This window comes from Eimeria acervulina, genomic scaffold (genome assembly GCF_000499425.1).
Source record: "Eimeria acervulina Houghton genomic scaffold, Eah_scaff121, whole genome shotgun sequence".
NCBI lineage: Eukaryota > Apicomplexa > Conoidasida > Eucoccidiorida > Eimeriidae > Eimeria > Eimeria acervulina.
In genome coordinates, this window is record NW_013549357.1 from 54 (window position 1) to 27,260 (window position 27,207).

The 27,207-nt window shown below is 51.0% G+C and overlaps 5 protein-coding genes across 5 annotated transcripts; 3 read left to right on the forward strand and 2 right to left on the reverse strand.

Annotated features, from left to right (window-relative positions):
• Positions 1 to 2,584: 2,584 nt before the first annotated feature.
• Positions 2,585 to 4,056, reverse strand: EAH_00018470 (Beta-1-3-galactosyltransferase 5-like protein, related; the record flags this gene model as incomplete). Its single annotated transcript, XM_013393760.1, has 3 exons — positions 2,585 to 3,378; positions 3,505 to 3,550; positions 3,898 to 4,056. 3 exons carry the CDS (start codon positions 4,054 to 4,056, stop codon positions 2,585 to 2,587), a joined length of 999 nt encoding a protein of 332 aa, XP_013249214.1.
• Positions 4,057 to 8,666: 4,610 nt separating this feature from the next.
• Positions 8,667 to 9,407, forward strand: EAH_00018480 (UDP-Gal:betaGlcNAc beta 1,3-galactosyltransferase, polypeptide 2, related; the record flags this gene model as incomplete). The annotated part of the gene is made up of 1 exon (XM_013393761.1): positions 8,667 to 9,407. One exon carries the CDS (start codon positions 8,667 to 8,669, stop codon positions 9,405 to 9,407), a length of 741 nt encoding a protein of 246 aa, XP_013249215.1.
• A 1,924-nt stretch (positions 9,408 to 11,331) lies between these two features.
• On the forward strand, positions 11,332 to 14,531 carry EAH_00018490 (hypothetical protein, conserved; the record flags this gene model as incomplete). The annotated part of the gene is made up of 7 exons (XM_013393762.1): positions 11,332 to 12,247; positions 12,470 to 12,760; positions 12,939 to 13,102; positions 13,341 to 13,449; positions 13,625 to 13,711; positions 14,025 to 14,135; positions 14,428 to 14,531. The coding sequence occupies 7 exons, from the start codon at positions 11,332 to 11,334 to the stop codon at positions 14,529 to 14,531; spliced, it is 1,782 nt and encodes a 593-aa protein (XP_013249216.1).
• An 836-nt stretch (positions 14,532 to 15,367) lies between these two features.
• EAH_00018500 (hypothetical protein, conserved) lies at positions 15,368 to 17,203 on the reverse strand (the record flags this gene model as incomplete). Its single annotated transcript, XM_013393763.1, has 1 exon — positions 15,368 to 17,203. The coding sequence occupies one exon, from the start codon at positions 17,201 to 17,203 to the stop codon at positions 15,368 to 15,370; it is 1,836 nt and encodes a 611-aa protein (XP_013249217.1).
• A 5,801-nt stretch (positions 17,204 to 23,004) lies between these two features.
• On the forward strand, positions 23,005 to 25,542 carry EAH_00018510 (hypothetical protein, conserved; the record flags this gene model as incomplete). The annotated part of the gene is made up of 3 exons (XM_013393764.1): positions 23,005 to 23,464; positions 23,658 to 24,470; positions 24,602 to 25,542. The coding sequence occupies 3 exons, from the start codon at positions 23,005 to 23,007 to the stop codon at positions 25,540 to 25,542; spliced, it is 2,214 nt and encodes a 737-aa protein (XP_013249218.1).
• Positions 25,543 to 27,207: the final 1,665 nt, after the last annotated feature.

The following is a 27,207-nucleotide window of genomic DNA, read 5'->3' on the forward strand; positions in this document are numbered from 1 at the left end:
GTGTATGTGTGTGTGTATATATGTGTGTGTGTTTGTGTGTCTATTTGAATGCTTTTGTATCAGTGACCCTCTTTGCGGTTTGGTTTGTCTGCGTTGCCTCGCACAGCGTGTAGCAAAGGAGTTCGGCGCAAATGTTTGTGTGAAGGGACGTCTAGGTCTGTAATTACACGCAGACAGAATTCTGCTTGCGTTGGCGTTTCCCTGTATATGACAGAGGTGAGCTCTGGCCTGTGCAAGCTATCTAAATATCCGGGTGCCTTGGCAGCAAGCACACAACAGCTACATATCGTCTTGCAGGCAGTAAAAGCATCATAATTACTACGTATGCACCATAAGCGCTTTGTACACACTGTACCTCCTACACACAACAGATGCAAAACATATATTCCGCACGAACACATATATATATAGATCAGGCAATCTGCATCTACAATATAAGGGGCAAAAGCAGGTGCTCCAGGCGGCGAGTTCATTTGCTCTCAGCTGCCCGTCTCTGCGCACACCTCAGAAGCCTCACCCAGAACAAATCGGTGGTAATCCCCTGCACTCCTCCATTTTCTTCTTTCCCTTCCTCCCCACCTGGCAGGCCACCGGCGTTGGAAGGTCCAGCGGAACAATACAGTTTGAAATCTACTCTAAACTCTGCAGCACCCACTGAACCCCTGCGCCTCTTCTCTTGCACAAAACGTCCATTACTTGTGCCCACGCCACACCAAGGGGCCCCATAGGAGGGGCCCCTGAAGAACTCCTCATGACAGCACGGGGACCTTCTGAGAGGGGCCCCCAGGGAGAACCGCTTGTTGCCTGCGAAGAAGGCTTCAAATGCAGTTCCTTGGGGTGCCTTGAAGAGGTCCTCCTGTACAACTCCGCTGGGACCCCCCCAGAGAGGCTCCCACCGAGTATCCCTTATATGCCTACTGTAGCCCCCATTTGGCCCCAACCGTGTTTCCCGTGGATGTTTCCTGGGCCCCCCAACAGGGCACCACCCAAGAGGCTGCAGGGGGGCCCTTTTAAGAACCCTTAGGAGGGGATTCGGTGGTGTAAGGCTCGGGATGTCTGTGTTTCTTCGGTTTTTGCGGCTGAAGATGAGGATAGGGTTCCTGGTGAAGCCTTCCAGCAAGTGCAGGTTGGTGGGATATACCGCAGGGTTCATCAGGGTTAGTTTGTTTAGGAGGTTTTCATTGGGTTAGCCTACTGAAAAAGAAGTTTTTGAAGTCAGTAAAGGGAAAACTAAAGAAGACAGGAACCATGCGCAGAAATCGATTCAAGGGCAGGCGTACCTCACCTAGTCCTTCATTTGGAGCCTCCAGAGGAGTTCCCGTCCCAACTCCAAAGAAACATATTTTAATATTGCCAAATGCAGTCACTTGCCTCTCTAGCGCAGCTGGGGAAAAGCTGCAAATTTGGGACGCAACGCCGAGGCTCGCGGAACCTGATGAACAGGGCAAGGCGGATGCAACGATGCAAATAGTAAAAACTTCCAGTAGTGTCAATCTCTTTGGAGAAACAAATAGTCGAAAACTGAAATGTAATTCCTATTTTCGCCCTCTATTTCCCAATTTTAGAGAATCTTGACCCCTGGTTTGTTTCGCACAACCACAGAGGCGCTTGGATGGCCGTTCATTAGCGGTTAGTATCAATTGTACGAAATACACACATAAGCTTTATTTTCTCGGAGTTTCTTTGCATACTTTTTTTAAAGTAAGTGTCCGGGAGGGCTGCTGATGCGAGTGGGGTCCTACGGAACATTATTTTCGAACAAACTGCTTGGTTAGAAGACAATAATACTAAATCGAACTACTGGTACGAGCAAACGGAGGTCATCGCTTTGGGGTATCGCCGTCAAGGAAAAACGACAGCCCACCGCTCGTTCACAGCTGTGATGAACCCTTCAAAGTGTCTTTCGGTGCGTATTTTGCGTTTCTTAAAGGCATATTGCGGTCAATTGAATTGCCGTTCACCCAGGAAGGAATGCTTTGTGGCCTCCTTGGCGGTTTTTGCGGACCTATTCGTGGTAACTTGTCAGCAGCACAAACAAAATCCGCAGGTCCCTCAGCTGTTTGTCGTTTGCCCATTTAAGTGGTTTCCCTAGCCATGTACAATTGTGGGAGATTGCTAAGACCTGTATGAAACACGATTAACAGGCTGACTCCTAAAGGTAAGCTATTAAGCCCAACAACAACAGCGCAATACCCTACTGATTGGTGGGCGAACAAAACATTGATTCGTTTACCCATATGCTGAAGGAGGAACCCAACCCATTGGGCTTGAAGATAGATTTTAAGCGGAGGGACAAAGCTGAAACGGAGACAAGTCAAACGACGAAAGGGAACAAAAGACAGGGCGGTTTGTAACAATGCACATTCAAATGGAAAGAAGAAAAAACATTCACTTGCAGCAAGACTGAGACGCCCGCGCATATATCAGGGCCGACATATATAAGAAGCAACGAATCAGTCCCCATCTGTATCAGCGACTGTTTCCGGTCGCTTTGAACATGAATGCTACACCAAAAGGAGCACAAAAGGTAAGGGGACTGATATATGCACGTAAATGGAAACGTGAAGGGGAGGCATACAGCTTTTCAGTGCAGCTCTCCCCACAGGGTAAGGAGCCTTTCTTTGACAATGGGATGAACGGCCATCCACTTTCTAATGTCGGAAATATCACTAGAGTCGTTGAAAAATACATCAATGATAACAGCCGGAGCGCAGGACTGAGGCTTCACGCCCAAGGCCTGCAAACAGGTGCCTACGAAGCAGTCTTCGTTGCTCAATACCGGCAACCACTTGGCAACAGCTGCTATTTTTGCGACTAAGTCGTTAGAAATGATGTACAGAGGACCCGAGAGATATGGCGGATACGTTGCTGGACTGTATACACCTGGGTCTTCATAGTTTCGGTTCTTGGGGTCTCGTATGACTACTGCGTTCGTGCGCAGCACCCCAGCTGCTAGATCTGTTTCGTCTTGGTGAGCATTCAAGTACCCCAGCAGTTTATTTATGTCCATAAACACATCTGCGTCTGCCTTTACAAGGAACTTGGCCTGGGGACAGGCGTTTGCGACCCAGCGGAACGCCGTAATGGTCTTGTGGGTTAAATTGCGGTATTTGTCAGGGGCTGAATGCTGCAGGATGTCGTCGTACGTCGCTGCCTCCTTCTCCACCGCTTGCTGCACCTCCTGTGACCCCACAGTTCCCAAAACGAAGAATACCCGCACCCGCCTGGTGCCTACACGACTGACGCCACCCCAAGTGCTCCGGACCACCGCCCGCGCCTCTGCATCTGCTGCCCCTGTCATCGTGACTAGTGCAGCAAAGGGAGGGTCGTCAGCGCAGCTGATTTGCGGGGTTATCAACAGCCGCCAGTTCGTCTGCACTGGCAGAGAAACAAGCGACAACTGACGTTCCTCAGGCCACCTCCACCCGCGGGACTTCGAAAAGAATATATATATAGACACAAATGCAAGAAATACCAACCAGCCCACGTGATACACCGAAATACCGCTCCAAATCCACCACTCCTTCACGGGCTTCCCAGCCCCAGTAAACTGCACAGAAAACAGAAAGTCAACCACGAATCAATGCACAGGGTGCGGATAAAAGCGGGACGCCTAAGTGAAGAGTACGGTACTGAATGCGCCATTCGATCGCATTCCTTGCAGGAGACATACAACACGCTATTATACAACATATGCTAACTTGAGAATTCGACAACACAGAGCACAACATTAACAGCAACCATGATCCGACAGCAATCCTGTTCACTACGTGCACCTTGTAGGGCAGAAAGGCTGAGATATAGACTTTTGCAGGGGGAGCAGCAAAAGAACTGCACCAAATTTATACATTCATGTGCAGTGATGCACCCGAGGTAGTGCAAGAGGTTGCTGCCTACTTTCTTGAGGTCGGCTTGACGCTTAAGAGATGGGATCTTGACGCACATACTGGGGGGAGACGTGCATGCATCTGTTTTTCGATTGAAGTTGGGAATTTCTCCTGTGCAGACGTTGACGTCCTTCATTGTAGGCTCCTCGCAGGAGTTCAGGCGCGCCATTGCAGCTGTCTGTGGCGCCTTGGCGTAATTCCTCCCTCAAAGACAGGCACTCGTCCTCAAGAGGTTTATTTGGAACTTCATTGCAAATCGCCACCCACGAAGTAGTGCTTCTCCAAGCCTACATGTTGAATCTGCGGCTAGGCCCGAGACGCAGCTGCACCGGTGTCGTTGGCCCCAGTGGGTGGCAACAAGAGAGCATCCCCACGCAATTTGAGGCAAATGGGTTAGCGAATTTTGGTCAATAAAGACAACAGAAAGATCATCGCGGGAGGTTCACAATTTGAGACCCGACAAAGCGCGGTAAGGTAGCCGCCTGTTTCCACAGGTCCCGCAGGGGAGCAACGGGCATTTAGGACAGAAACCGTCAGATAAAGGGGAAAGAAAAACAACTTTTTAAACGTTTTCGCCCGAAAATCAGTGAAGCGTGGATATATGGTTCGAGTTCAAAACAAGCTGTCCAGGGCCTGCCGGCTCCCACGTCCCCTGGGCTGCTAATGGAGCTGCTCCTGATGGGCGAAACGAGTCCGAGTCGATTCAGATCTTGACACATATATAAAGTAATTCATTCCTATCAGCGTACTGGGTAACCCAGAACGAATTCCACTTCCAACAACTCTAGCCGTCGTGTTGGCCGCTAGATGTGCACAGGAGTGCACGCATGCATCGATGAGAGCGTGCAACGGCAGCGGCGGAGAAGGCCTTCTACAGTAAAAGGGCATTTCCGAAGCTCCATAGAAGTGTTTGATCGACCAGCCAAAAAATCAAATGCTGCCCAGGACAGTTTCAAACCAACCTTGGCTAGCAGCGGAAAGGCGTTCCCACCTCCCGCGGGCCCCCTTCCTTCCACCAGCAGATGGAGAACTAAGGACCCTCGAATTCTGTTTGTTCTGTAATGAAGCGGTTAGAATATAGTCGTAAGCATCTGTCCGAAAACACTTCCAGCCTTTGGGGGGGCCTATAGTGTAGCCCTCATTTCTAACGAGAACCCACAAGCCTCCAACGCGGGTCATTCACCTAAGGCAAGGACCGTCGTGAGCGCCCATAAGGCCAAAGTACTCAAAATTTTAAAAAAATCCTTAAAGCATTTGACCTCCCTCCCGGTCTCCAGGTGTCCTGAGAGCGGCGGCACTTGGGTCTGAGTCTACTGCGGAGAGGACGCGGCGCATCATCAGCTGAAACGCACGTTGCTGCAACTCCTGGTTTAAAACAGCCCCAAGTGTAAGGGCAAGTGTAAAGGCATCAAAGCTATTTATATTCATGCACTAACACTGGACACAATTGATAACCGATTCCTTGGCCCGCAGTAGCAAACGTGCACGCAAATACCAGTATACTAAATATTCTTCCAACTTCAGACGCAGCATGGTGCATCTGCCTCCCCAAAGGTGCGCACTCTCTCCTGTGCCTGATCTTTCATGAAGAGATGGGTGAGCCGAGGGGAGGGAGGGCTCCTGGCGCTGCTGCTGCAACGACTGTTGTTTCTCGTGCTGCGCAGGTTGCTGTGCATCTCTCGTTGCTACGCCACTTGCTACCGCACCTCTTACTGTTGTACCGCTAGCAGTTGGAGTTCCTCCAACTAGTAGTGCATCGCGAAGAGCATACATTTCTCCATCTGTTACAAGAAGTGTTTCTGCACTGCATTGCATTGGAGTGCCGTCGCTGCTTTCTTCTTAAGATAGTGATTCCCCTCCTACTGTAGACAATGTACATGCAGTAGGGAATGCTCATAGGTGCGCTTTCTCATCGGCCCCAGGCGAATAGATCTCACAGATGTCTTCCGGAATTTGCATGAGCGCTCTCCAGTAGGTCAACCATAAGTGCCTACGATTATCTCGTGGAGAGCTGGTCCAACGCAGAAATCTTGCGCCGTACTAATATAACCCACTTCTGTGTTTATTTAGCATTGTACACCCATAGATTTACAGATCCACATCTCCGTTTCACCGGCCAAGCGTAGTTACATAGACGGCGCCAACGCATAAACTGGGCGTTTAATTAGGTCGCCTCCCCACCGGGGAGCACATCCTTATAAATCTTCATTATGCGAGAAGAGAAATGGCTGAGAAAAAGCGGCCCTCGTCATAGTAAAACAAGGCTTCGCAGCCGTTGGTGGCTTCCCCGACGGACGACGCATGAGGGCGTATATCCATTATTCGACTGGGACGGAGTGAAGCTTTGACCGATATTTTAGGTTGACAATCTAGACTCTCCGTCTCTTTATCCCAGCAAAGAACCTTTCTTAATAAGCATTACATAGCCGGGGGTTGCGTTTCCCAAACCAACAGTACGGTGCTGTCCACTTCTGCGAGGATCATTGATCTGCGTCGAGGAGAGCTGTGAGCTTGAGTAGAGCCAAACTACTTAGAGTTACCGTCTCCCAAAGCTGAAAAACTCCGATCTAATCTCATATCTTCCTGAGGACAGAGGCACACGGGCCTGGGGCTACTACTGAACGGAGGCAGTCAGTCAAAATCTTCAGCGCATGTTTCTGCAACTCTTGTTGAGAGGAAAACCCACGCCCAAGGACACCCAAACCGCTATTATATGGATGCATTAGCATTGTAGAAAACTGTAGAAAGCTTATTTGAACTCAGTGCACAGCCTTGGCACACGTTGAGGCACAGCTTCGGTCTGTGCAGTAGGTAGCCACAGGCATCCTACAGATACGATTTAGAGGCAGAGCAACAGAACCCAACATAAAAGAAACGACAAAGTACGGTTGCTTCTTTAAAGTAACAGGTTTAATTTTTGGTAGGCCAAAAGAAGGCGATTGAATTGCTACTGGTACAGCTTGTTTGTCGCCTAGCCTCAGCACCAGGCGGGGAAGGAACTATTAAACAGCGTACAAAAATAATGCCACAAGAGAAAGTTGTAATATTTCGTCACACACCCACACAAAAGTACGTGGTGCGTGTCAGAACGATTGGAGCGCCGACGGCGTACAGAATGCACTTCGTAGGAGATGTCGTTGTCTCTTTGCATCGCTCACTTTGTGTTAAGATCGACGTATAAAGAATTTGCTTCTCATTTTCATCTAATTCTTATGGAGCTCTGCCTGGTCATCCAGAGGAAGTCCAATTGCCCGTGCCAGACTACGTGGCCAGAGGCGAGGGTACTGGCACCAGTTGCCTCGCATCTTCTCAGCTACACCCGTGGGTGTGTGCACTGAAACAACGCAATTAAAAACGTTATAAGAGTTTTTTCGAGGAAAACGCGTTGTTGAAGCGTTAGGCTCCAGGGCAGGTGAGAAAGGCCCCAGCCTGCTCGGCAACCGCGCAGCTGGCGCGGTCTGACCACCTGGAACCAGCGCATGTTTCATCCCCTAATCCGTTGCACATTTTGCTTAATTTCACACTTTACAAATAGCTTTGTGAAATACAGCTTCTGTCTAGAGGGTGGATGTCCACTTGCGCCTCCCGCTGGTTAAATTGCACAGGCGAATTGGCCACCGAAGGTACCAGACCAGTTGTTGGTGGCACTCCCACGAGCTGGTTTCCATTGCCTTTTCATTGTGGCTCAACCAAACTACCAACTGACTTTTCTCCTCATGTTCTGCCAGGGGTGGCGAGCTCCCCCGTCTAACTGTCGGGCTGCACAGGAACTGTAGCTGCAGAACTGTCCGAGGAGTGTATTACGAGGGTTGTTTTCACAGCAGGAAAGGAAGAAATGCGCTTCAAGGGGGTGAAATACCAGATGAAGTGAAGGGTTGATCACAAGATCTTCGCGGGTTCGGCTCAAACGTCCAGCTCGGGACACGTCCTTTTTGCGGATATCCTGTTCCTGTTCTTCGTATCAACTGCCACACCCTAAGCGCAAATTTTGGTACTGGTCAATCAAGCGGCATCTGCGTGTTGGTTGTCCATACTCAGGCATGGCGGGTGTCGGCTTCCAGATGCCGCCCCCTTTGGAAACCAGCAGCCAAGCCATACACGGTCTAAACGACTTTGAAGATAATGCAATTCACAGCAAATCGCCCAGTGAGGCGTATTTGCCGATATCTGTGCCGCACAAACTGCCAATATCCCAAGCTGTGAGTAGGCTGGGTCTTATTTTACAACTCCTAATCGTAAACAGCCCTGTGCATGCTACCGCTTTGGTACACTCTGGCTTGTACGTTTGCCAATGTATAAGACTAGCTCCACAGACTAAATAGATATAGTAATTAATCTGCTTGTGTACGCAGCACGCTTTACGATAGTTTAGCAGTGAACAGACCCTGAGATAGCTCAACCGGGCATACGTCGTGCAGCTTTTAGTTTATATAAATGGTTCTCATGGGTGCCTGTCTCCTTTCGCATGTTGAGCAATGACTGCAACCGCCTGTCTTCTGATTTAGTGGGCTTGTTGTGTTGCTACAGGATGGCACGGTGCCGCATCGTCCGATGAAACTGTCCCATTCTTGGAAAGCGATATGCAGGAACTGTTTGTATTCTCTGTTGTTTGCGACTGCATTGTTTCTGTATATTGTCATATCTAAAGCTTGCTCGTGGAACTGGCAAGGGGAGCCTCAAGTGCCGATGCTCTCATTGCCCCTGCAGACAAATTGGGAATTGCTGATCACCTCCAAGGTGAGTTGCGCTGAAGATCCACCTTTCGCGGCCCTAATGGCGATGACGGGAGCTGCGGACTTTCAGGGGCGGATGCTTGTGAGGAACACGTGGGGAGGGGCCAGCCGGGTGGCCAACAAGCGAATTCGTTTATTTTTCTTGTTGGGCACCGTGGGGTCTCAAGAGGTGCAGAAGGCAGTGGAGGAGGAGGCAAAGGCGTACGGGGACATTCTGCAGCATGCAGCCCCTGACAAATACACAAGTCTTGCAACTAAGGCAGCAACAATGATCGAATGGATGGCGAAATCTTGCCCTGAGGCTAAGTTTTTAGTCAAGGCGGACACGGATACCCTAGTGAATTTGGATGTGATGATTCCCTACTTAATAAAAATGGAGAGCAAGGGGGATATCGCTTTAGGTGCTCGTCTAGACAACATGCCTATCATTACTCATGAGAAGTCGCGCAACTACCAGGACCCTCTAGTGTTTCCTCGAAAAACATTTCCTCCCTATCTTTCAGGTGCCTGTTATATCGTCTCGGGAAGTCTGATCCAGAAAGTGGCACGTGTCTTGCAGGAAGTGCCACGGGTTAGGAATGAAGATACCTTCCTGGGAATGTGTTTAGAACGCTTGGGAATAGAACCCACAGCCATTGGGCCAGAAGCGCAAATTAACCCTTGGTTTGACCCGGCGAAGGGACCATGTGCTGCGTTTCGGCTAGCTGCGGCTCATTCATTCAAGCGAGACCTATTAATCGCCATTTGGGAATGGTGGGAAAAAGGGGGAGCCAAGATGTGTCACTAATTCAGCAGAATTTGTTCCCTCATGACGCCCCAGTGGCAAACTGAATTCGCTCAGCTGTGAATTAGATATGCTTTTCAGTACCAAACTTCCTATTAAAAAAATAGGAAGTTTGGTACAAAAAAAACCAGCGCAAGCAGGAGACTGCTTGCGCTGGGTTTTTTTTTGTCCAGTTGAATCTGCCCGGTCATCTTTTCGCTCAAGGTAGCCCAGAAATGCCTACCAACAACAACTGTGTCAATCCGCGTACAGTTGGCAACGCGGTGTTTTTATCGAAGCGCATCTGGCTATCACTTCAGGCACTTCAGTTAATGCCAGGGGGTCAATGTGACAAAACATCGTCGGCAGTTCTTTAGAAGGCTGGCGAATTTATACCTAATGGAACTGGCTGCATGCTAGAGCAACAAGGTTTCTCAGGTCTTCCTTCTATCGTAATGCACGTGGGAGGTAACAGACTCCCGCAGTGTACAGGGTTTGTGTCAGTTTGAAAAAGCCGCACCCTTGTAGCAAAAACCCTAACTGAATTTCCTTTCTAGCGCTCCCACAGGTTGAAAGCAAGCAGAGTATCTCCCTTTTCCGATTCCCGGCTTAGGGGTATGGCCCAAGAATTTTCGAAGCTATATTGGCGACAGAAGTTTGTGTCTGGCTTCGGCTCAATTTTCACCTACGCTGTGGACGGGAAATGGGCTTACAGTCTTGTAGAGATGTATAAAGATGCATCGATAAATGCACTGATTTTCAAACAGAGGTAGCTGCACTGAACTTAGGCTTTCTCATAGGCTCTGGGGGAGGCGGCTATGTTCACAAAATGATAATATCGCAGCAGTGCCCGCCTAAATCGCGTGGTACGGTTAAAGACTTACATGGAAGACACGTGTTGTTGTAAATTTTGCCAAGGGCTCCTTGCGTCCTGCAAATTTGCACTTGTTTCACTACGGCAGAGCAAACTGGCACTCAAGGCTTTCGATTCGGCAGTGCCAGTCAGAGCGAGTTGAGCCAAGATTGGCTGTAAAATAGCAACAAATAAGTAAATAAAGAAAATATACTTTTTTTCTGAGTTACATATACAGAGTTACTGTGGATTCACCGTAGGGGTTGTCTTCTCCAGGCATCGTGGTTTGGGGGCTGACGACAAGTGGTTCCGGTGTTGCAGCTAGCGTGAGGGTAGTAGGCCGTCACGGCCTGAGGGCTAACGCTGCATTGTAGAGCTCTTGTTTCACCTAATTCACGATAATGAATCCAAATATGTGTTAATTTTTCACGGTTTGTTCTTCCTTGTGGAGCTGGCGCCCGTTCGATAGGCCCCGCTGCCGCCGCAGCATTCGAAAGAGACCACAGCCGCCGGCAGTTTGCAACGACGGCCTGGTATCAGTTTCCTCTCCTAATTTCCTGCCATCCGGTTGTTTTTATCTCCCTAAAAGTATTCAGAGCTTGCTTTACTCCCTCGACCGACTGCAAAGCTGCAGTCAAGCCGCGATTCTGCCGCGCCGAAAGCATCGGCACAACAGCAACACTGGCAGGCATCATTCGACAAGCCGGGCGAAGCATCCGTTGGTCGCAAGCGCCAGTTCGTTTCTTCCCCACAAAGGTACAAAGGCTGGAGAAAGGCAGTATCTTAAAACATAAGGAAGGGCCTGCAGCTGGGGCGCGTTTCGACAGTAACGAGTTCCCCCGCTCCTGCAGGCTCGGAAACCTGGTCATTGGCAACAGACCACTTTTTGTGGAGCCCGCGTCATGGCTATGCCAAACCCTAGACGTATTTAGGGCGACATCCTCAGCCACTTCAAGGGTCCACCACAAAAGCAGCATGTGGCTGCTTGTGCACACTGTTCTGCGGCCTGACAGCCTCGAGCGGTAGTCACTATTGACTCTTTGCAAAATCCCACAGGTATTTCCGGTTTCCAATTCTGTGCCTTTTTCAGGTAATATGAAGCAGGACCAAGTGGGCCCCGGCTCGCCCTTGAGCGGGTCGCAGCCCAGCTCCGGCCCGAACACGGTGCGTTCTACGATCCCTGAGGCGACCTATTCTTTGAATGCAGTAGGAAAAGTACCAGAAACTCGCCCTGCGCGTCTTATCCTACGCCCTTATGACGTCAACACTACAGGTTACACCACCATGGCCCCCGTGCAGTCGTCTCAGTCAGAATGTCTGAGGTTCTACAACGCGCAAATGGCTCCTCCCGCTCCTTCCAAGCAACAACCGCAGCCCTGTTACCAAGCCTCGCTAGAAGAACCCCCCGTTAAAGGACAAACTGAATATTCTCAACCCAGCAAGCCCCTCGATAGCGCGTTGCCTGCACTGCAGGAGCCGCCCCAGCGCATGCCTATGGGCGTCGGCCGCGGCACAATGCCCGTAAACGCGTACGACTTTCCTCCCCCCTTGCTTGAAAACAAGTTTCAGAAGGAACAGAACTTTCTACGGGGCTGGAACAGAGTAGACCATGCAGGGGCCGTCGCCACCTGTCGGATGGAGCGCGTTCCTCTCCCCATGCTAGAGCGCATTCCCGGCGGCTCCGGCCGCATTCATCTTCAGGGGCCCCTGGTTAAGATTAAGCTTCCCCAGGTTCCCTCTGTAGAGGGAGACCTCCGTCGCTTCTGTCAGCGGATTTTGACGGCTTTCAGCGGAGCGGCTGACGACTGTCGCCGTCTCCTTGTCCCATGCACTCAGATGCGCCTCCCTAAGTTTGAGTGCAACGCCCCCCAACCCCCCGTGCTGCAGGAATGCAGAAGCTGCGGCTACAAAGGCCATTTTTGCCCCGAGTGCGGCTCTGGACCAAACGGTCGCATTATGGCTGCGGACGGGGCCCCGTTTGCGCGCGTTCAGCCATCAAGAGGGGTACTAGGTGCGTTTTATGTCTGTTGCCGAGCTTCAACGCACAATACGAACCAGCATTTTTCTATTGTAGCTTTACTTATCTTGTCTATGGTCAAGAAGCACACGCAAGGGAAATTCTAGGTTCAGCCTAGGCGGTCTCTGCCTCCTCGTAAAGGCAAGCGTTGGAAGTGCATGTCGCAACCATATTACCGCTGTTCATTTATTGATCTTGCATGTGCTTTATGCTCAGTGGCGCAAGAAGGATGCTTGGAAAGGTGCATGCGGTGGCACTGCTCTCTGTTTGAGGAGGTGGGGGACGCCATCGACCAGGAGATTCTGTGTGACAGGGCGGGCAGCGTTTTCCGTGAGTGTGGAGAGTTTATAGATAACCTCGTGGCGGAGGGAATCCACGCCATTAGTTTCAACTGTGCAAGCATCTGTGGCGCTATTCCCCGGAGAAGCCACACTTTAGTCGAGGGCTACCCGATGTACGAACCTGATCCACAATTCTTGCGCAAGGAGCGGCCGACAAGTGCAACAGGTTAGTGAACTCCTCTGTTGTACGTGAGGTTTCGTACCTGTTCTATACGTAAAGGGAAAGACAGTTCAAATAATTAGCGGGAACAAATGCGGGCTGTTTAACGTGCCACCGAAAAATTGCGAAGGTATACACCCCAGCAAACGCATGGGCATATTACCTGCATGTATCTTCAATTCAGGGAACGCCTGCGTGGACCAGCTTAACGCCTTCCTGGACGCCTGTTTAGCGGAACGCACCAAATACAACCCAGAGTTGCCTCCTCCTCCCATCCCAGATACGCAGAAGACCGGCAACTGGCTGATTGACGCCACCAACGCTGCACTAGACTACTGCCTACAAGATGTAAGCCTCGAGTTTTTGTATATACCGATCTGCTTTGACTGTGGTAGCTCAATGATGGCTTCTCATATGAGCCGAAAGAAGTCCTCTTGGATTTCTAAACAGTTGCTAAGCCGCCTGACTGTGATTTGAGGAGCCCAGCGCGCCCTTACCGACAGTTTTTGCAGTTTTCCATATGCTACTTGGGCACCTCCAAATGCACCGCTTGCTCAAGTTATTTAATTGCCTGTGACACCTGCAGCGCACACCACCGCCACCGCCCCCGCCCCGCAAGGTCTGCCCATTGGAAATGCTGATTCCTCCGTGCTGCCGCGAGCGACCGCCAGTCGTGATGCCTCCTCCGAAACAGCGTACGTTGCTGTAATTTTATTGCTACTCCTAACCAGCGTAGATGGCGCATGAAGAGCAACTGAGAGAGCCAAACTAGGGGGCACAGAGCAAAGTGGGGAGCGAAACGTTGGAAGTGTCACGATCTACATTCCCTACATTCCCTGAAAACCTCATGTGTGCCTCAATCTGATGCAGCAATGTGCCCGCTTTTGGAACGCTGCATGGGCCGTGACCGCGACTGTCCTCACTGCCACCAGCCTATTCGTCCATCTGGAGGCAAATGTCAGTCTTTTCGCTCCCTACTGGCGTATTTTTTGCAGGCACCTAAGCAGCAACGTATGCAAAGAAAGAATGGTGCCTGCCATAGTAGTAGTACTTGCCTTTCTCCCACTTGATCTAGCCAATAGACCTCCAAACACTTTGCTGCTTTATTGTGCACTGCGCTTTGTTGCTTATTTTTTACTCGGTCCAGCAAAATGTGAGTTCTTTGCCGTTCGGCAGCATATTTTGTGTTGCGATCTTTGCCTGCAAGTGCGCGTGCAACCTCCGATCTCCACAAATGTAGCTTTTTCGTGTTTGCGCCCTCTTGGAATAGGCCCAAAAGAGCAAATTGGTGGATGCCAAATCCAGTTTTGCCCTGCTCGTGAGCCTGAAATTACCGTTGTCCCCACAGGCCCGGCCCTTGTGTATCCTTACAGAGAAGAAGGTAAGAGAGCAGCACGTTCGTGTCAAACTACAAATATTCATATCAGTTAACTCTCGTAGTGCTACAAGAAGTACCTGCGACCACAGGCAGCTCCCTGTCAGAAATTCTTGGCCCTGAGTGAACATATTTAACTGTATGCTTTAGGATGTCGACTGAGCACGACTGCTTCGTCCCTTTCCGTGTCCTCTTTCTCTGCATTTCCGTATCAACTTATGCATTTCTTCCCAGCTTTTGCGCTTCGTTCCCTACACCGTACTGCTTCATCCCTGCTGCGCGCCTTTCCCCCCTGCAGCATTCCAAGTGAGGGATCCGTCTGGCGTAGTAGAGGTGTTGGACGATCATGCGGAAGGAGTACAGCTCCCCCACAAGTTGGTCATCACTGAGCCAGTGATGTAATAATGAATAAACAGTCCATTTTGTTGATTTCCATTGTGTACGTGCATGCTCACAACGATGTTGTCGAGCCCTGATGAAGCCGGTGGGCAACCGCCCTTTTTAGCCGCTCATGACTTCCCCTATCCCGTATTGCGTTATCTTTTGTCGAATTCAATCTCGGGTAATGCTCAGATCAACGGGCAAACAGACGATCGGCACGAAGTTTTGTTGCACACTGCCCCAGCTGCTCACTGAGTGGTTGCTGTCTGGTCCGATGAGCTCGCTCTCGTAAAAGGTACTATTACCTATTTACGCTTGGCCTTCTAGCTCCGCAACCAGTGTGTAGATATGAAAGTTATTTGTTTAGTGTACAACATCGCATACACGCATTTATTGACTGCTACTTATTTATTGCTGGACGTTCCCAATCAGCAGCACACCATATAGGCAATATTTTGCTGAAACGAAGGCAAGACCGGGGTGGACTCAAGAGTCAGTTTTCACCTCTAGTGCTATTGAAAACGAGCAAATCCCCCAACTCTGGGTTCTTCACACTTAAAATTCGTGGCTGAGGCCGTCATCGGGTTGGAGGCCCTTCCCAGCGCAGGCACTATGTGCAGGCAGCGGCTGCAGCAGCAGCACGGCGCCAACAAAACCCACAAATCCCTTGCTTACAGATCTGATAATGGCTCAGAACTGAGGCTTCAAAAGTGACAAGAAGCAACTGCGAACGCCGGCAGAACTGCTGCTTTCCAGCAGAGAAGAGTCTGCTGTACAGAGGACGCACTAACGTATAGAGGCTGAGGCCATTCTCTGTCTCTGTCTCTGTTGTCTGGACAATGGCGAGACCTGACCTTTCACATCAAATCAAAGTCTACAAACTCCTCCTTCGGCGCAGTTGTAATGAACAACCAGCACAGTAGAGAGACAACTACTACGACCAAGCATAGAGCCTTCAAAGCAGGGCGGTGAAGCCCCAAGACCTCACCCTCTGCTTTCTTGCCACTTGAGAGAAAGTTAAACCCTCTCTTTGGTGTGTTCTTGCCTATGTTTGATTCATACTGCTGCAAACTGCCCAGACTCGAACGCGCATTTGCTGAATTTCTGCTAGAATAGGGCGGTTGGCACTGCTGTTGCTGGTATGGCTGGTGTTGTTGCTGCTGCTCCTGCTGCTGTTGCTGCTGGCTCCGAGCAGTGCACCCTACGCTAATGCGCTTCAACAAATCCTGGAGCTTGGAGGTGTCCGCATTGCCCCCTCCGTTGGCGGGGCCTGCCAAAATTTCCTCAAAGGCTTTTCTGAAGTTGGCCGCGCTCCACGAATCGTACGAAGTGTTGAGCAGGCGAAAAAGGCAAACAATCAGCAGCACAACGAACCGCAAGCAAAACTTCATAGTACCCATCAACCGTCGCAAACCCTCACAATAAACCCTATGCCCTGGGGTTGCCTCTGGTATCCCGAAGGACGAAGGGGCCACTCCGGGTCTCCTGCCACCCCGAGGGCCGGAACTGATATCTTCAAGTCTCTCCATACCCCTATTGAAACCACAGCTGGGTTCCTGAGGCTGCGGAGGGAAAGGCCAAGACCGTGGCATCACCTGCTGCTGCTGCTGCTGATTTTGCTGCTGCAGGGGTTCCAGTTGTTGGGGCTGTTCCTGCTGCTGTCGTCCAGCAGACTGACTTGTAGAGGTAGACCCCTTGATATGCTGATGACGCTTTACAGTGGTGAGAGAGTGGTCGTGGCCCTTGGGGATCCCTGAGAAATGTGACAGGCTTTCGATGCTACTTCGCGGCGGAGCAGCAGTCGACCCAGTGCAGTACGGACTGGCATTGCTGGCTAGGGTTCGCTCGTTAGAGGTCTCTGTGGAGCAGCAGAGAAGGGCTGCCCTCTCAATGGAGGCGGTTAACTGCGCGAGCTCCCGTTGATCGGAAGCGTCAAGTTGCAGAGGCTGGTCATCAATATCCACCAAATCAGCATGTGCGTTCCCAGCGCTCGTAAGCGGGTCTCGAACGGTCCAGCTGCTGCCCAAACTTCCTTGATTTGTCTGCAGCGGATCCTGAGGCTTCTGCTGCTGCCGTGGCCTCGGTAGTAAACTGCTATGGACGCTATCAAGCTGCGAGGAATACGTCGAAATACCCGCGAAACATTTTCCGTGCTGACGGAGGCCACCGTTAGAAAGGGTCGGCGGGGGTTGCTGCAGTTGCAGGCCCCTAGGAACCGAAGGGGCACGGCTCCTAGGTAAAGGGGGGCCCTGGCGCATAGTAGCTGCCCGCGTTGGAACATGCGTTGCAGTGGATGCAACGGGCGGAATGGCACTTCTGCACGGACTTTGGCTGCGGAGGCGGGAAGAAGGCGAATAATTTGACGGCGCAATCTGATGAGGGAAACCACCTCCCAAGACGTCATCCCCAAGCCCTGCGTTCCGGCTGCGGCGGCGCGAGCTGCTGGTTGCCTTCATGTAGTGTCTCTGAGAGCGCTCACGTGGCTGGGAGGCAAGGCTTGAGGAAGAGCGGCCCACTGATGGGGAGCGGGGAGTGTGGGCTCGAAGATTTCTGACGAAGTTCTGCGTCTGTTGATCCGCCCCGCATGCGCTGGGACGGCGTGCGGGAGCCCCATCGTTGAAAATGGTGCTGGTGCGCTGCTTTGCGGCAATAGTTTGGGCCAGGGCCCTCGCCGGCATTGAAGGCAACGGCATCTTGAAATGGACCAGGAGGGGCTCAGCAGCTGCGCCGAAACGCACAAACTGATGTGGTAGAATGAGACGCCTCTGTCAAACTATGTGGTGCTCCACTTTGGTGTTGCGGTAACTTCTGAGAAAGTGAAGCACGACAGCCGCAGGCGCAACACCCAGATTGGGAACCGCAGGGTTAAGGCAGTGCTGAGATTTCATTCGACCATATCTACTTGTTGCTGGAACTTTACGCGAAGCAGGCTTGAGACCAGTACTAGCAAGTGGACGAGTGCAGTTTCTGTCCTAGACCACTGGGACGCAAAACGAAATGATGGAGATGGAATAAGAAATGCCGAGCGAGGCCTCGGCGAGGCATCTTCCCGCCTCTGAGAAAAAACACACAGCATAGAAAGTGGTAGAAAAGTCAAGATTTCAAGTAAACGGAACTTTTTTGGAGAACCACCTTTTTTTCGAATGGGGCTGTGAACCTTTTTGACAAAATGGGGTGGGGTTGTGCACGGTGTTCTTCAGTGTCTTATCAGCCTGAGCGGAACATGTCAGAAAATGTTAAAATGTTACTTGCGCAGTCTAAGGTAATTTCTGCAGATGTTTTTTTCTGTTTCAACGTCTATGTCCCTTGGCCATGCTGCCATGTTGTCCTACCTGGCAAGCATATCACTGCTGCCACCGCGATGCTGCGCCTGAAGGGCTTTCAAAGAACCCAGACTATCTTCAGACGAATTATTGGAGATACGTTGATGGCAAACGATGTGGCGTATATGCTAGATGGGTTCTTCGGGGTTTCGGGCCATCTGAGGTGGGTGTATACTACGGTCAGCCCTGAGTTAACGCGTATCTTTACACTTGCACAGGCTGACTGCCTATATTCATATTTGATGCATCTAAACGGGGCTTTAGCACCCGTGCACGTGGAGTTACCTTGTAGCGCGAATTGCAGCGATGGCCGTAACGATAGACCGCCTCCTCTTAGCACCCAGCGCAGGGCTTCGTGCTTCTGTGCCCAGGAAGTCTGGAGGCTAGGTAGAGCCCAGCAGATTCTTGGAACATTTTTCGTAAGCACTTTTACCCTGTTGCACCTCGCGACCTCCTCATCTAAGGTTGAGGAATAGTTACACTTGTAACCGGGCGGTTGACTTGGGAATTCGCGTCCGCCGAAGCTGACCGCAAAACGTTTGTGTCCTGCTTCATAGCACTGATTATACGTGAAGATGCTCGGCGAAAATCGGGGGGAATTTTGAGTACTATCGCTGAGGTGCTTTACAGAGAGCCACCACTTGCCCGCCGCACAGAAGTGAGAAAGATCGGGATGTACCCCGTCGCTCGGCAGGCCACCAACGACGGTGCGTCTTGTCACAATAGACTAGGTGCTATATCTGCTTGTCCTCCAGCTGGAAGTATTTTTGCCCCGGTGTCAGTTAATGAAGAATGCCTCTCCGTTTGCCGACCAGCCAAGTATGACTTCGCAGCGATCTGGGGGTAGTGGACGAGTACCTTGCTTCTGTGGAAGCCTCCGCTTGTCTTCAAGCGGATGCTTGTCTTCAAGGTGCATCTGAAGACCCATGGACAATGGCGGCTATATCTAAACAATGGGACAACTTTTCTGCTGCACACTATGCGAAGCTTTTCGGCGTGCGCTGCAAACTCCGTTTATTTTCGTTTCCGCAAGAAAACATGCTATAATGAAAAAAGATGAGCTCTAAAAAGGAATGTTGTAGTTACAGTTAAACACCGAGGTGAAGCAGTCCATGATGAACAAAGGTCCAGTGGTGGACCCCGAACTTCAATGAACAGGCCTTCGGTAACAGGTTTGGTCGTGGAGACAGAATTCAGAAGTGCTCCATTATCTAGGCGAAATGATGGACTTAGAAGAGAAAGACAGGCAAAATCCCAGTGCTGCGGTGCTCGGTAAGGAGGAAGCGAGCATGTTTGGAATTTTGATCATGCACGAGTTGCACTTTGGCTTCATCAGTTCACCCAAACTCTGCAACAAGTACTTCAAAAGCAACGCCAACCTAGTTGTTGACGCACTCTCCGAACCATCAGTCAGGCACTGCGTCCTTCAATTGCTCTTGTCCGCAACGATTCACGTTGTCTTGCGCTTTTCTAACTCCTTCGGTACTCACGCGGGTGGGGTCCTTTCCAAGCTCAACGACGAGCGTCGGGCTCCCGTATGAACAGCGATCTGCACAAGGAATAGCGTGGGCTCTGCAGACTAGACTTCCTCGCTTTGCCTTTAACAGAAATGCTGCGTAAAGTGCGCAAAGCCTTGTCGGGTAATTCTGCGGACAACACAACAACAGAGCGGGCGGCTCGCTTCTTTCTGTGGCCTATATAATGCCCATACGCAGAAAAATGTATCCACACCTTTCTGGTACCTCAGAAGCACAATTGGTGGAACAGTCTCAGACCCGGACTTTTGCAAATGCTTCTAAGTGCAAAACAGATCTGGGCTAACCACCAGTCAGAAGCTGTGATACCAATTACTGTAATGAATTGGTACTACAAAAAAGCGTTTTATCTACAAGCATGGCAGACTTGCCGCTTTCGTTTGATTGCGCCCTGTAGCATGGTTTGCCTTGCTTTTAGGCGGCCCAGTCAGGGCCAAGTAAGCTTTCAACACTGCGTCACAGTTTTAGTACATGCAGAAAAGTGGGCTTGGTTGTGTTGGCATGTGCGCTTGCCTGGCAACACTAGCCACAGCGAGGTGCGTTCCTACTCACGCCAGGCTATCACCTTTCCCCCCCTCCGTTCCATTTGCCTGAATTGCTGTGTGCAGGAGACCAAAGAAATGGAAGGATGTGGAGTTGGTTGTGGACAGTCTTGTCTTCTGTATTTTGATTCTACTGAATATCACAATGGCTTCCGGATGCGGTCGAGGATTCTCACTACCACTGCGGATTGCTGGGGGAGGTCAGCTTTGGGAAACCCTTCCCACCTCTTTGGTTTTGGGGCTTCTTTAGTTGCTTACCACAGTGTGCAATGCAGGCCTTAAAAGTTTTTCTATTTGCATTGTGCCGCTAGGAGACAAGGGTTGGTCGGCCGGCCGCAAAAACCAGCCGCTAGCAAGTCCCTGTGGGGGGTGGCTAGCGGAAACTGGCAAAACGTCAGCTGGGTTTTAATAACTACTTTATCCTGCTAAGATGTTTTCTTCTTATCTAGTTTACCCCAAGCAAAGGCAGGACAGAAGGGCTGTGGGCTTCCTTCTCGCCCGCACGTCATATCACAGTTGCAGTCCATTGCTATCCCAACGTGTGTGAAAGTTCCAGACTCCGCCTGAACCCACTAGTGGGAGCTGGTTCGCGGCTGGGCAGTCATTGATGGCCCCACTGGCGGAGCCTTAGATCATGCAAACCAATCTAGCTACAGGGTACCGTTATGCACAGCCGTTTGTGAGCAAAAGTGTCAGTTTCTGAGGGTCCTGAGATCCCCAGGGCCCCAACCCCCCTTTAGTTGCCACACTGAGAGTAGTTTGTTACATATAGGAATTCTTGGACGCAAAACAGAGGTAACACTAGTTTCGGGAAGTACGAACTGGAGGCGACTAAGGTCCTGGATGAGTGTATGGCGACTGATAGAGGTGGTAGACAAAGAGAATATTACGCTATATAGCCAGGGTATCGACATTCCGTGTGGGCTACTAAAAAATACAAGCAATGAAGTTCTTCGGGAAAGCCTCCGCTCCCTCCGTAATACAGCAGCAACCGCAGCAAGCACGAGCAGCGCAGCATGACTTTGGCTCGCATACACTATTTGTAGACAGTCGCTGCAACACGGATAAATAGGGATCCATATATCTCTATCAACGTGCTTTGCGACGGTAATCGCTTTCCAACTGGGATCTGCGCCCGTACAGCAACGAGCCACCAACGGCTAGCTCGCCAGCGCAGCCCAGAATACTGTGGTTTTGTTTCTGGTGGAGCTGGGATCAATTTTTGGCTCTCTTGAGCCCCCCCCCACACATGAGAATCCAGCTCATCCTTTATTTTGATTGGATTGGGATGCCTGCCGTAAAGCGCAGGCCGAACTCTAGGCGCGCGGAAAGAGCAGCCTTGCGGGCAAGCAGTCCACATCATTGCGGGTGGCTGCCGCAGCCAGATTTTACTGGTGCCAGTGCCAGCAAACAAATGCTGCGCACGCATGTGAGCCTTTCCCAGTTTTCTTTGTACTTTCTTCGTTCTTTCCGGGTGTCAGAGCCTGCTAGGCTTTCCCTATTGGCCGTTGTTCAGCAATCGTCTGTTAGGCTGTCCGGTAGATGAGGTTCTGTTCTGTCTGGGATGCCAGAGGGGAAGATGCAGCACGGTCTCTCTGGGATTGTCAGATGCGTTTCTATAATCCTGACTGTTGGCTACTAAAAGCTAAGTAAGTGTATATCTGACTACGGAATCATTGCAAACATCGAAAGCGAGCTTCGGTATGCTCTCGGAAGATGCTGCCTTGCAACAGGAAGAATGCAGTAAGGATTGCTGCAACTCACGATACGCTGTCTGATATCTGTTGCACGTCCAAGCACTTGTACCGCCCTGCCCGGGAACCGTGAAGACTGGTGGGCAGTTCAGCTCCATTTGTCGACCTCTTTCCCTTTACTAGTTCGAGTCATTGCGCTTCACGACGCTCTTTTGCGAAGACTGAGTACTTCTGCTGCAATCCCCATGTAGCGCTCATCGATAGTAAAACACTACTCGACACAGCCACTCCAGGGAATAGTGGCTCCCCATCCTTGGCCCCGAGAGAAATTCATCATCAAGTGCTGCATGGTGTAGGGTCAAGCGGTCGAAAACTGGTGTTGTGGTGCTTCACAGCCTCCACCTTATGCAGGCTATGCAGAGACGCACCCACTCCCGGCGCCCATTTGCAGCAGGGACGCTGCTCAAAACAACTGAACACCACACACAAATAATTTGGTTGTGCACTGGGCAGGCGGAGCAAAAAAGCTTGAGTGTGGTTTCTACACAGGCAAGCCTTGTCTCTATCACCAGATTTAGTGCAAAGGATTGCCCTCCTTGCACTCGCCAGTCCTCCAGGGGAGGAGGCGTCAGCTAGAGTGTACTGTTTGTTATGAGTTACTCCCTCTCAATTAGTGATTCTTGCGCTTAACACGGTAAAATAAAGGAAGGCAATTCTCTCGTTGCACTACTATTTTGGTCTCTCCTACGCCCATGCTTAGTTCAGCAAGGCTTAGGGGGAGGCAGTTGTCTGTCTACGTTCCGTTGTTGGCGTGCGTAGCAGCACAAGTCTGCAACATATTTTGTTACGTTTCGCATCAGAAATGTCTCCGAACAGATTTAAGGATGTCCTGAATTAGAAGGCAGCGTTCCAGCGGCATTCTCCCTTCCTTCTCCTCCCCTCCTCTCGGCGTCGGGCTACAAGGTCAGAGCTGGGGACGGCGCATGCGCAGAGCTTCCCCCTTCCACCGCTGCAGTTTTCCAACCGTTTGCATCATAAATACTCCCGTAACCTCTTTTGTTTTTGATTCTTCCTACTGTCCACTGTTGTACTGTGGAATCGGAATCCCCACAATGCAAGTGTTCGGGTCTCAGGGATGCATGTGACGCAGCTGGAAGTTCCATTATGGCTAAGATCTAAAGACAAGAGCAGGCCTTGGGTGAGTTCTCAAATACGTGACAATTGCGATTCCATAGTCCTTCGGCTTTCTGGCAGGAGGTCAGTCCGTGCGTCGCTAATCTTTAGCGTGGGCGAGGTGGGCTAGCACTTCAAGCGGGGTAAATTGTTATTCCATTCTCTTTCTGTGAGCTGCTTGACAGCTAGGCTGTTCTGTGAAAAAGCGTTCCTTTTTACTGGCGAAGATGGCGATACTTCCTCTTCAACGGCCCGTGGGTACAGGCATAGCCGAATATCTTCTCCAACTCGCGCTGGTCCTAAGCATGCTGCCGGCTGCTTTTGCGGCTGAAGGACCGTCGGCGCTGAGATCGGCTGATAGCCAAGGGGGAGAATCTCAACAGGGAGAGCCACGTCCTAGGGTGCCGCACAGCAACACTTTCCAGGTGGTAGAAGACATAGAAGGCATGGATGGGGAACTCAGTGCAGAGTGGCTGAGCATGCATGCCCACCTGCCTTTGCTTAAACTGGCACTGCCAGCCACCTATATGAGTACATTGACAGACGTCAACGCTCAACGATATGCAGGCAAAGTTGAAGCGCAAGACTTGGGCGTCGTGGATCAGCTAATAGACGGGGTACGCCTTCTTGACGTCCGGCTGTGGAGGGATGAAAAGACGGCAGATCCTACGGCAGCCTGGTTTACAGGTTAGTATGCGGATCACACTGCACTACTGCTGCACTTCAGGTTGTATGCACTGATATCTTTGTTCAGCGGCTTCTTGCAATGCTTGCCCTATCCATTGCAAGCGTAGGCTTTCCCTGGTAGTCAGTTTTACGCAGGTGGTTGCTGAAGGAGGGCTTAAGGCAGAGGCGTTGCACTGATGTGAGATTTCTGCAGAGGTGCCTTGGAGACTTTTCGAAGATGGCGAACTGCTTAAAAATGCAGCGAATGGTAACTCAGCGGCATCTTTCACTTCTGCAGAATGGGAAGCTCTTGAAGTTCACAGCCGAACTGATCTAGTGGAGGGTCTGTTCAAGCCAGTCTTGCAGTTCTTACGAAAGTCTCCCTCTGAGGTAGTAGTGGTGGTGTTCTCGGCAGTAAATGGAAACACACACACTCATCGCAATATGATCGCGAAGGGCTCAGAGCTCGCCGAGTCGCTCGCGCATGCCGATGAGCAGCTGAAAGCATTTTTGCAGAGCGGGCAGCCCTACAGTGATAATGAGCATCAGGGAAGATCTCCTGCTCCTGCTGAGGCATCTAATGTGGTTCGAGTTGGGCCACACTCAGCTTACCAAAGCCCTTGGCTTGACAGCTTTGTAAAGAAGGGCGTGTCGTTCAACCACTTTGCGGAAATTACTCAACTTGTCGATTTACATTGGGGCCCATTGTTGCTTCACCACTCGGATGTTTTTGTTGACGCAAACAACCAAAACCAGAACATGAGGGACAGCGTCACAGATGCTGAATCCTTCAGGGAGTGGCAGCGCAACCAAGGCGCGGCGCTCCTTGGAAAGCCTATATCGGAGCTACTTGACGCTAAAGTGCGACTTATTTTGCTCGTTGATGATCCATTGCTGGCGTGGTTCATTACTACCAGGTCGCGCTCACAAGTATTAGCATTAGTCAAGGCGGATCACCTGTATGACGTCTCATACATGTCGGAGTCGCATTTTGCTCCGTGTGCCTCCCCACACACTGCGCGAACCGGTGGGCCACTATGAAGCAGAGCCATTCAAGCCTGATGATTTGCAGGTTCCCCCGTCGTGTGGCGGTACGTAGGGAGCAGCGGTGAGCTTATCACGTGAATACTGTTGGTTCCCTTTGGTGTTGTGTTCCAGGTGTTCCTTTGAGGAGTCGTGAGAGTAGCTGGCCAGCATGCCGTAGTTGGTGCGCGAGGGTTGGTCCTAAGGAGTGTACTTCTTGGTCGTGGAAGCCGACCGATACGGAACAGAGAGGGCAGCCTGTGAAGAGTCGTCGCGAAGGTGATCTCAGCACCATTTGGGAGGAGAGAGCCGACGAAGAACTGGGGAAATGCGAGCTTTTCACCAGGGCACCTGTTGAACTGTCATTTGAAGCAATCACTCAAGGAGTGGATTGCCCGAATGACGATCTAATGACGTCGGATCTCCCATGGGACCAAATGGCCGTCATGGGGGATTTGCTGCTTTCCGTTTTGCCTGTGGTAAAGATCTCGGCGAACTCTCGCCGCCGCAACATTCGAGGAGTGGGGACTGTGAGTTTTGGATTTGATTCACGAGTGTCCATGCTGACTACGGGGTCGGCAAGCGGCCACGAAGAAAAGTATGACATTTCGCAGAAGCTAATTCGCGTCCTGTTCGCCCCGCCAACACCCCAGGTTCGCATAGAGGCGTTGCAAAGGGCTGCCTACAGCAACAGGGGCGATGCTGTGAGGAAATTCAATGCTTCTCTCGCGGACTTCGTGCTAGCGCTGCTATTGAGGTATCACATTCTGGAAAGGAACCATGTCCCGAGTAGGCCTGTTAATGCCATTCAGTTAGCTAAATACCGCCGGATAAGAAGTCGCCTGGAGCCATTCGCGTCTGCGAGTTTCTTCCAGCACATGACAATCCTAAACCCTTCAGCAGCCATCAATCCCCACCTCTTGGCATTTCCGGTAAGCCGTTCACAGCCTTTGCCTGTCATCAGTACAGCTTTATCCTTGCTTCTGTGCGCAAATGGACAGTGGGTAGTGGCTAGTGCTGCAGTATTTGGATGTGCTCGGACCTGCCGCAGGAGGATACCTATGGAGTTGCGTTGAAGGATTCAAGGGTTGCAACAACTAACCATATTTTTCCACCACCTCATGGCGGAGCCTCCGTGACGATGTGGTTGTGCTTCATCGGAATAGTAACCGCTATATCTTTGTGTGTCTTCATATCTACGCTTTGGTGCACTTGTCATCCCAGCGGCTTCTTACGGAAGGTGTGCCATCGCCGAGCGACGGGGGGTGGCCCATCGGTAGCTTCAGGAGGCGTGGTCAGCTTATCTAACGTTTCATCATCTCCTGGTGCAGCTTCGTGAGCCCTTGTGGGCTTCTCTGTCCAGAAGGGCGAATTGCTTGTTGACGGTTTCTCATGTGCGTCCGGTGTAGCGCATCTGCTTCTCGTAAGCTTCATGAGCGCAAGGCATCTGGACAGCGTCACTAGTGGTAGGCAGCTGCGTAGGCGCCACCAGCGATTTTTTTACGCCATGATGAGTAGGTGCATATGGTGAAGAGTCTCAGCATATGCTGCGGTGCGTTTCGTGTTGGCGTCGTATTTTGGTCACTACATCAGTCAGACAAGTGCTCAGAGAGGTGCTCGAGTGCGATGCTCGCATGCGTAAATTCAATCATCATCTTTTGGAAGTGCAGCAGCTTTGCATCAGGACGACCTGCATTTGGCGCAACAGTTAGGTTTCTTACGTATGCAGAAGACCGGTGGAACGAGGGGCTCCTGTATGCATACCACTTGCTCGTCTTGGCAATGCAAACTTTGTCCTTGGCTGGCTCTCCAAGCGATATCAAGCAGTGAATTTGCTGGTTTTTTTGACTGGGGCTAAACATCATGAAGGCTGCAGCAGGTGGTCTACTCCTGATGTACAAAATGAATGCCTACTGGAAGAGACACCTTGGCTGCTGTGTTGCGCGGAAGGCCTCGTTGTTGAGGTGTGAAGTACTTTCTGTTGCTAATTCGTTGGTAATGTAGTCCAGCAGATGTGAAGTGCATGGTTCTCTGTGCAGAACAGAGTTGTCCTTGTTGCTTTGGCTGCTGTCGAACTACATGGGCAGCTAGGAATGCCTCATCCATACGCCATACACGGCAGGTGTCAGCTGAAACTGAATGTTTGTGCGATCTTAAATTAGAGGAAAGTTTACAGCTGCAACCGCTTTCGGCAGCCTTCAAGGCCTTCAAGTCAACAGCAAGATTGAGTTTGGAACTGTTTTACGAGCGTGAATGGGCGTTAGGTCAGCTGGCTCAGCTAGCACCTACGGCTCTTGAAAATTGCTTCCGTGCACTTAAGCGTCACTTTTTTCTCAAAGCAAATGAAATGCAGCAGATAGCGAGCAATGTGAGCTAATTTCCAAGCTAAGTTCCGTGATAAGCTCCGAGGCAGCTAACCCAAGATAGGGAACTGATAACGGTAGAGGGGTGGGCACAGCACTGCTTGGGTCGAACATTGTGACGACACAGTCCATCCGCGAATTAGTTTAGGAGTGTGAAACATTTGTTCCCCATGCCAGAAGCGCCACCAGGGGTTCGCCAACGACAAGTACAGGCAAGGGGCTGCTAGGGTGCCAGGTCCAAGGAGCAGACGGTATGCACGGGAGTTTGGGGTTCACAGTACAGTGTTAGCATCAATGACACGGAAGTCCTCCATCTTGTCTATGAGGCGTCGTGCGCTTCAGCAGAATCAAAAAAAGTCCCCAAGAAGCAGGTGGGCT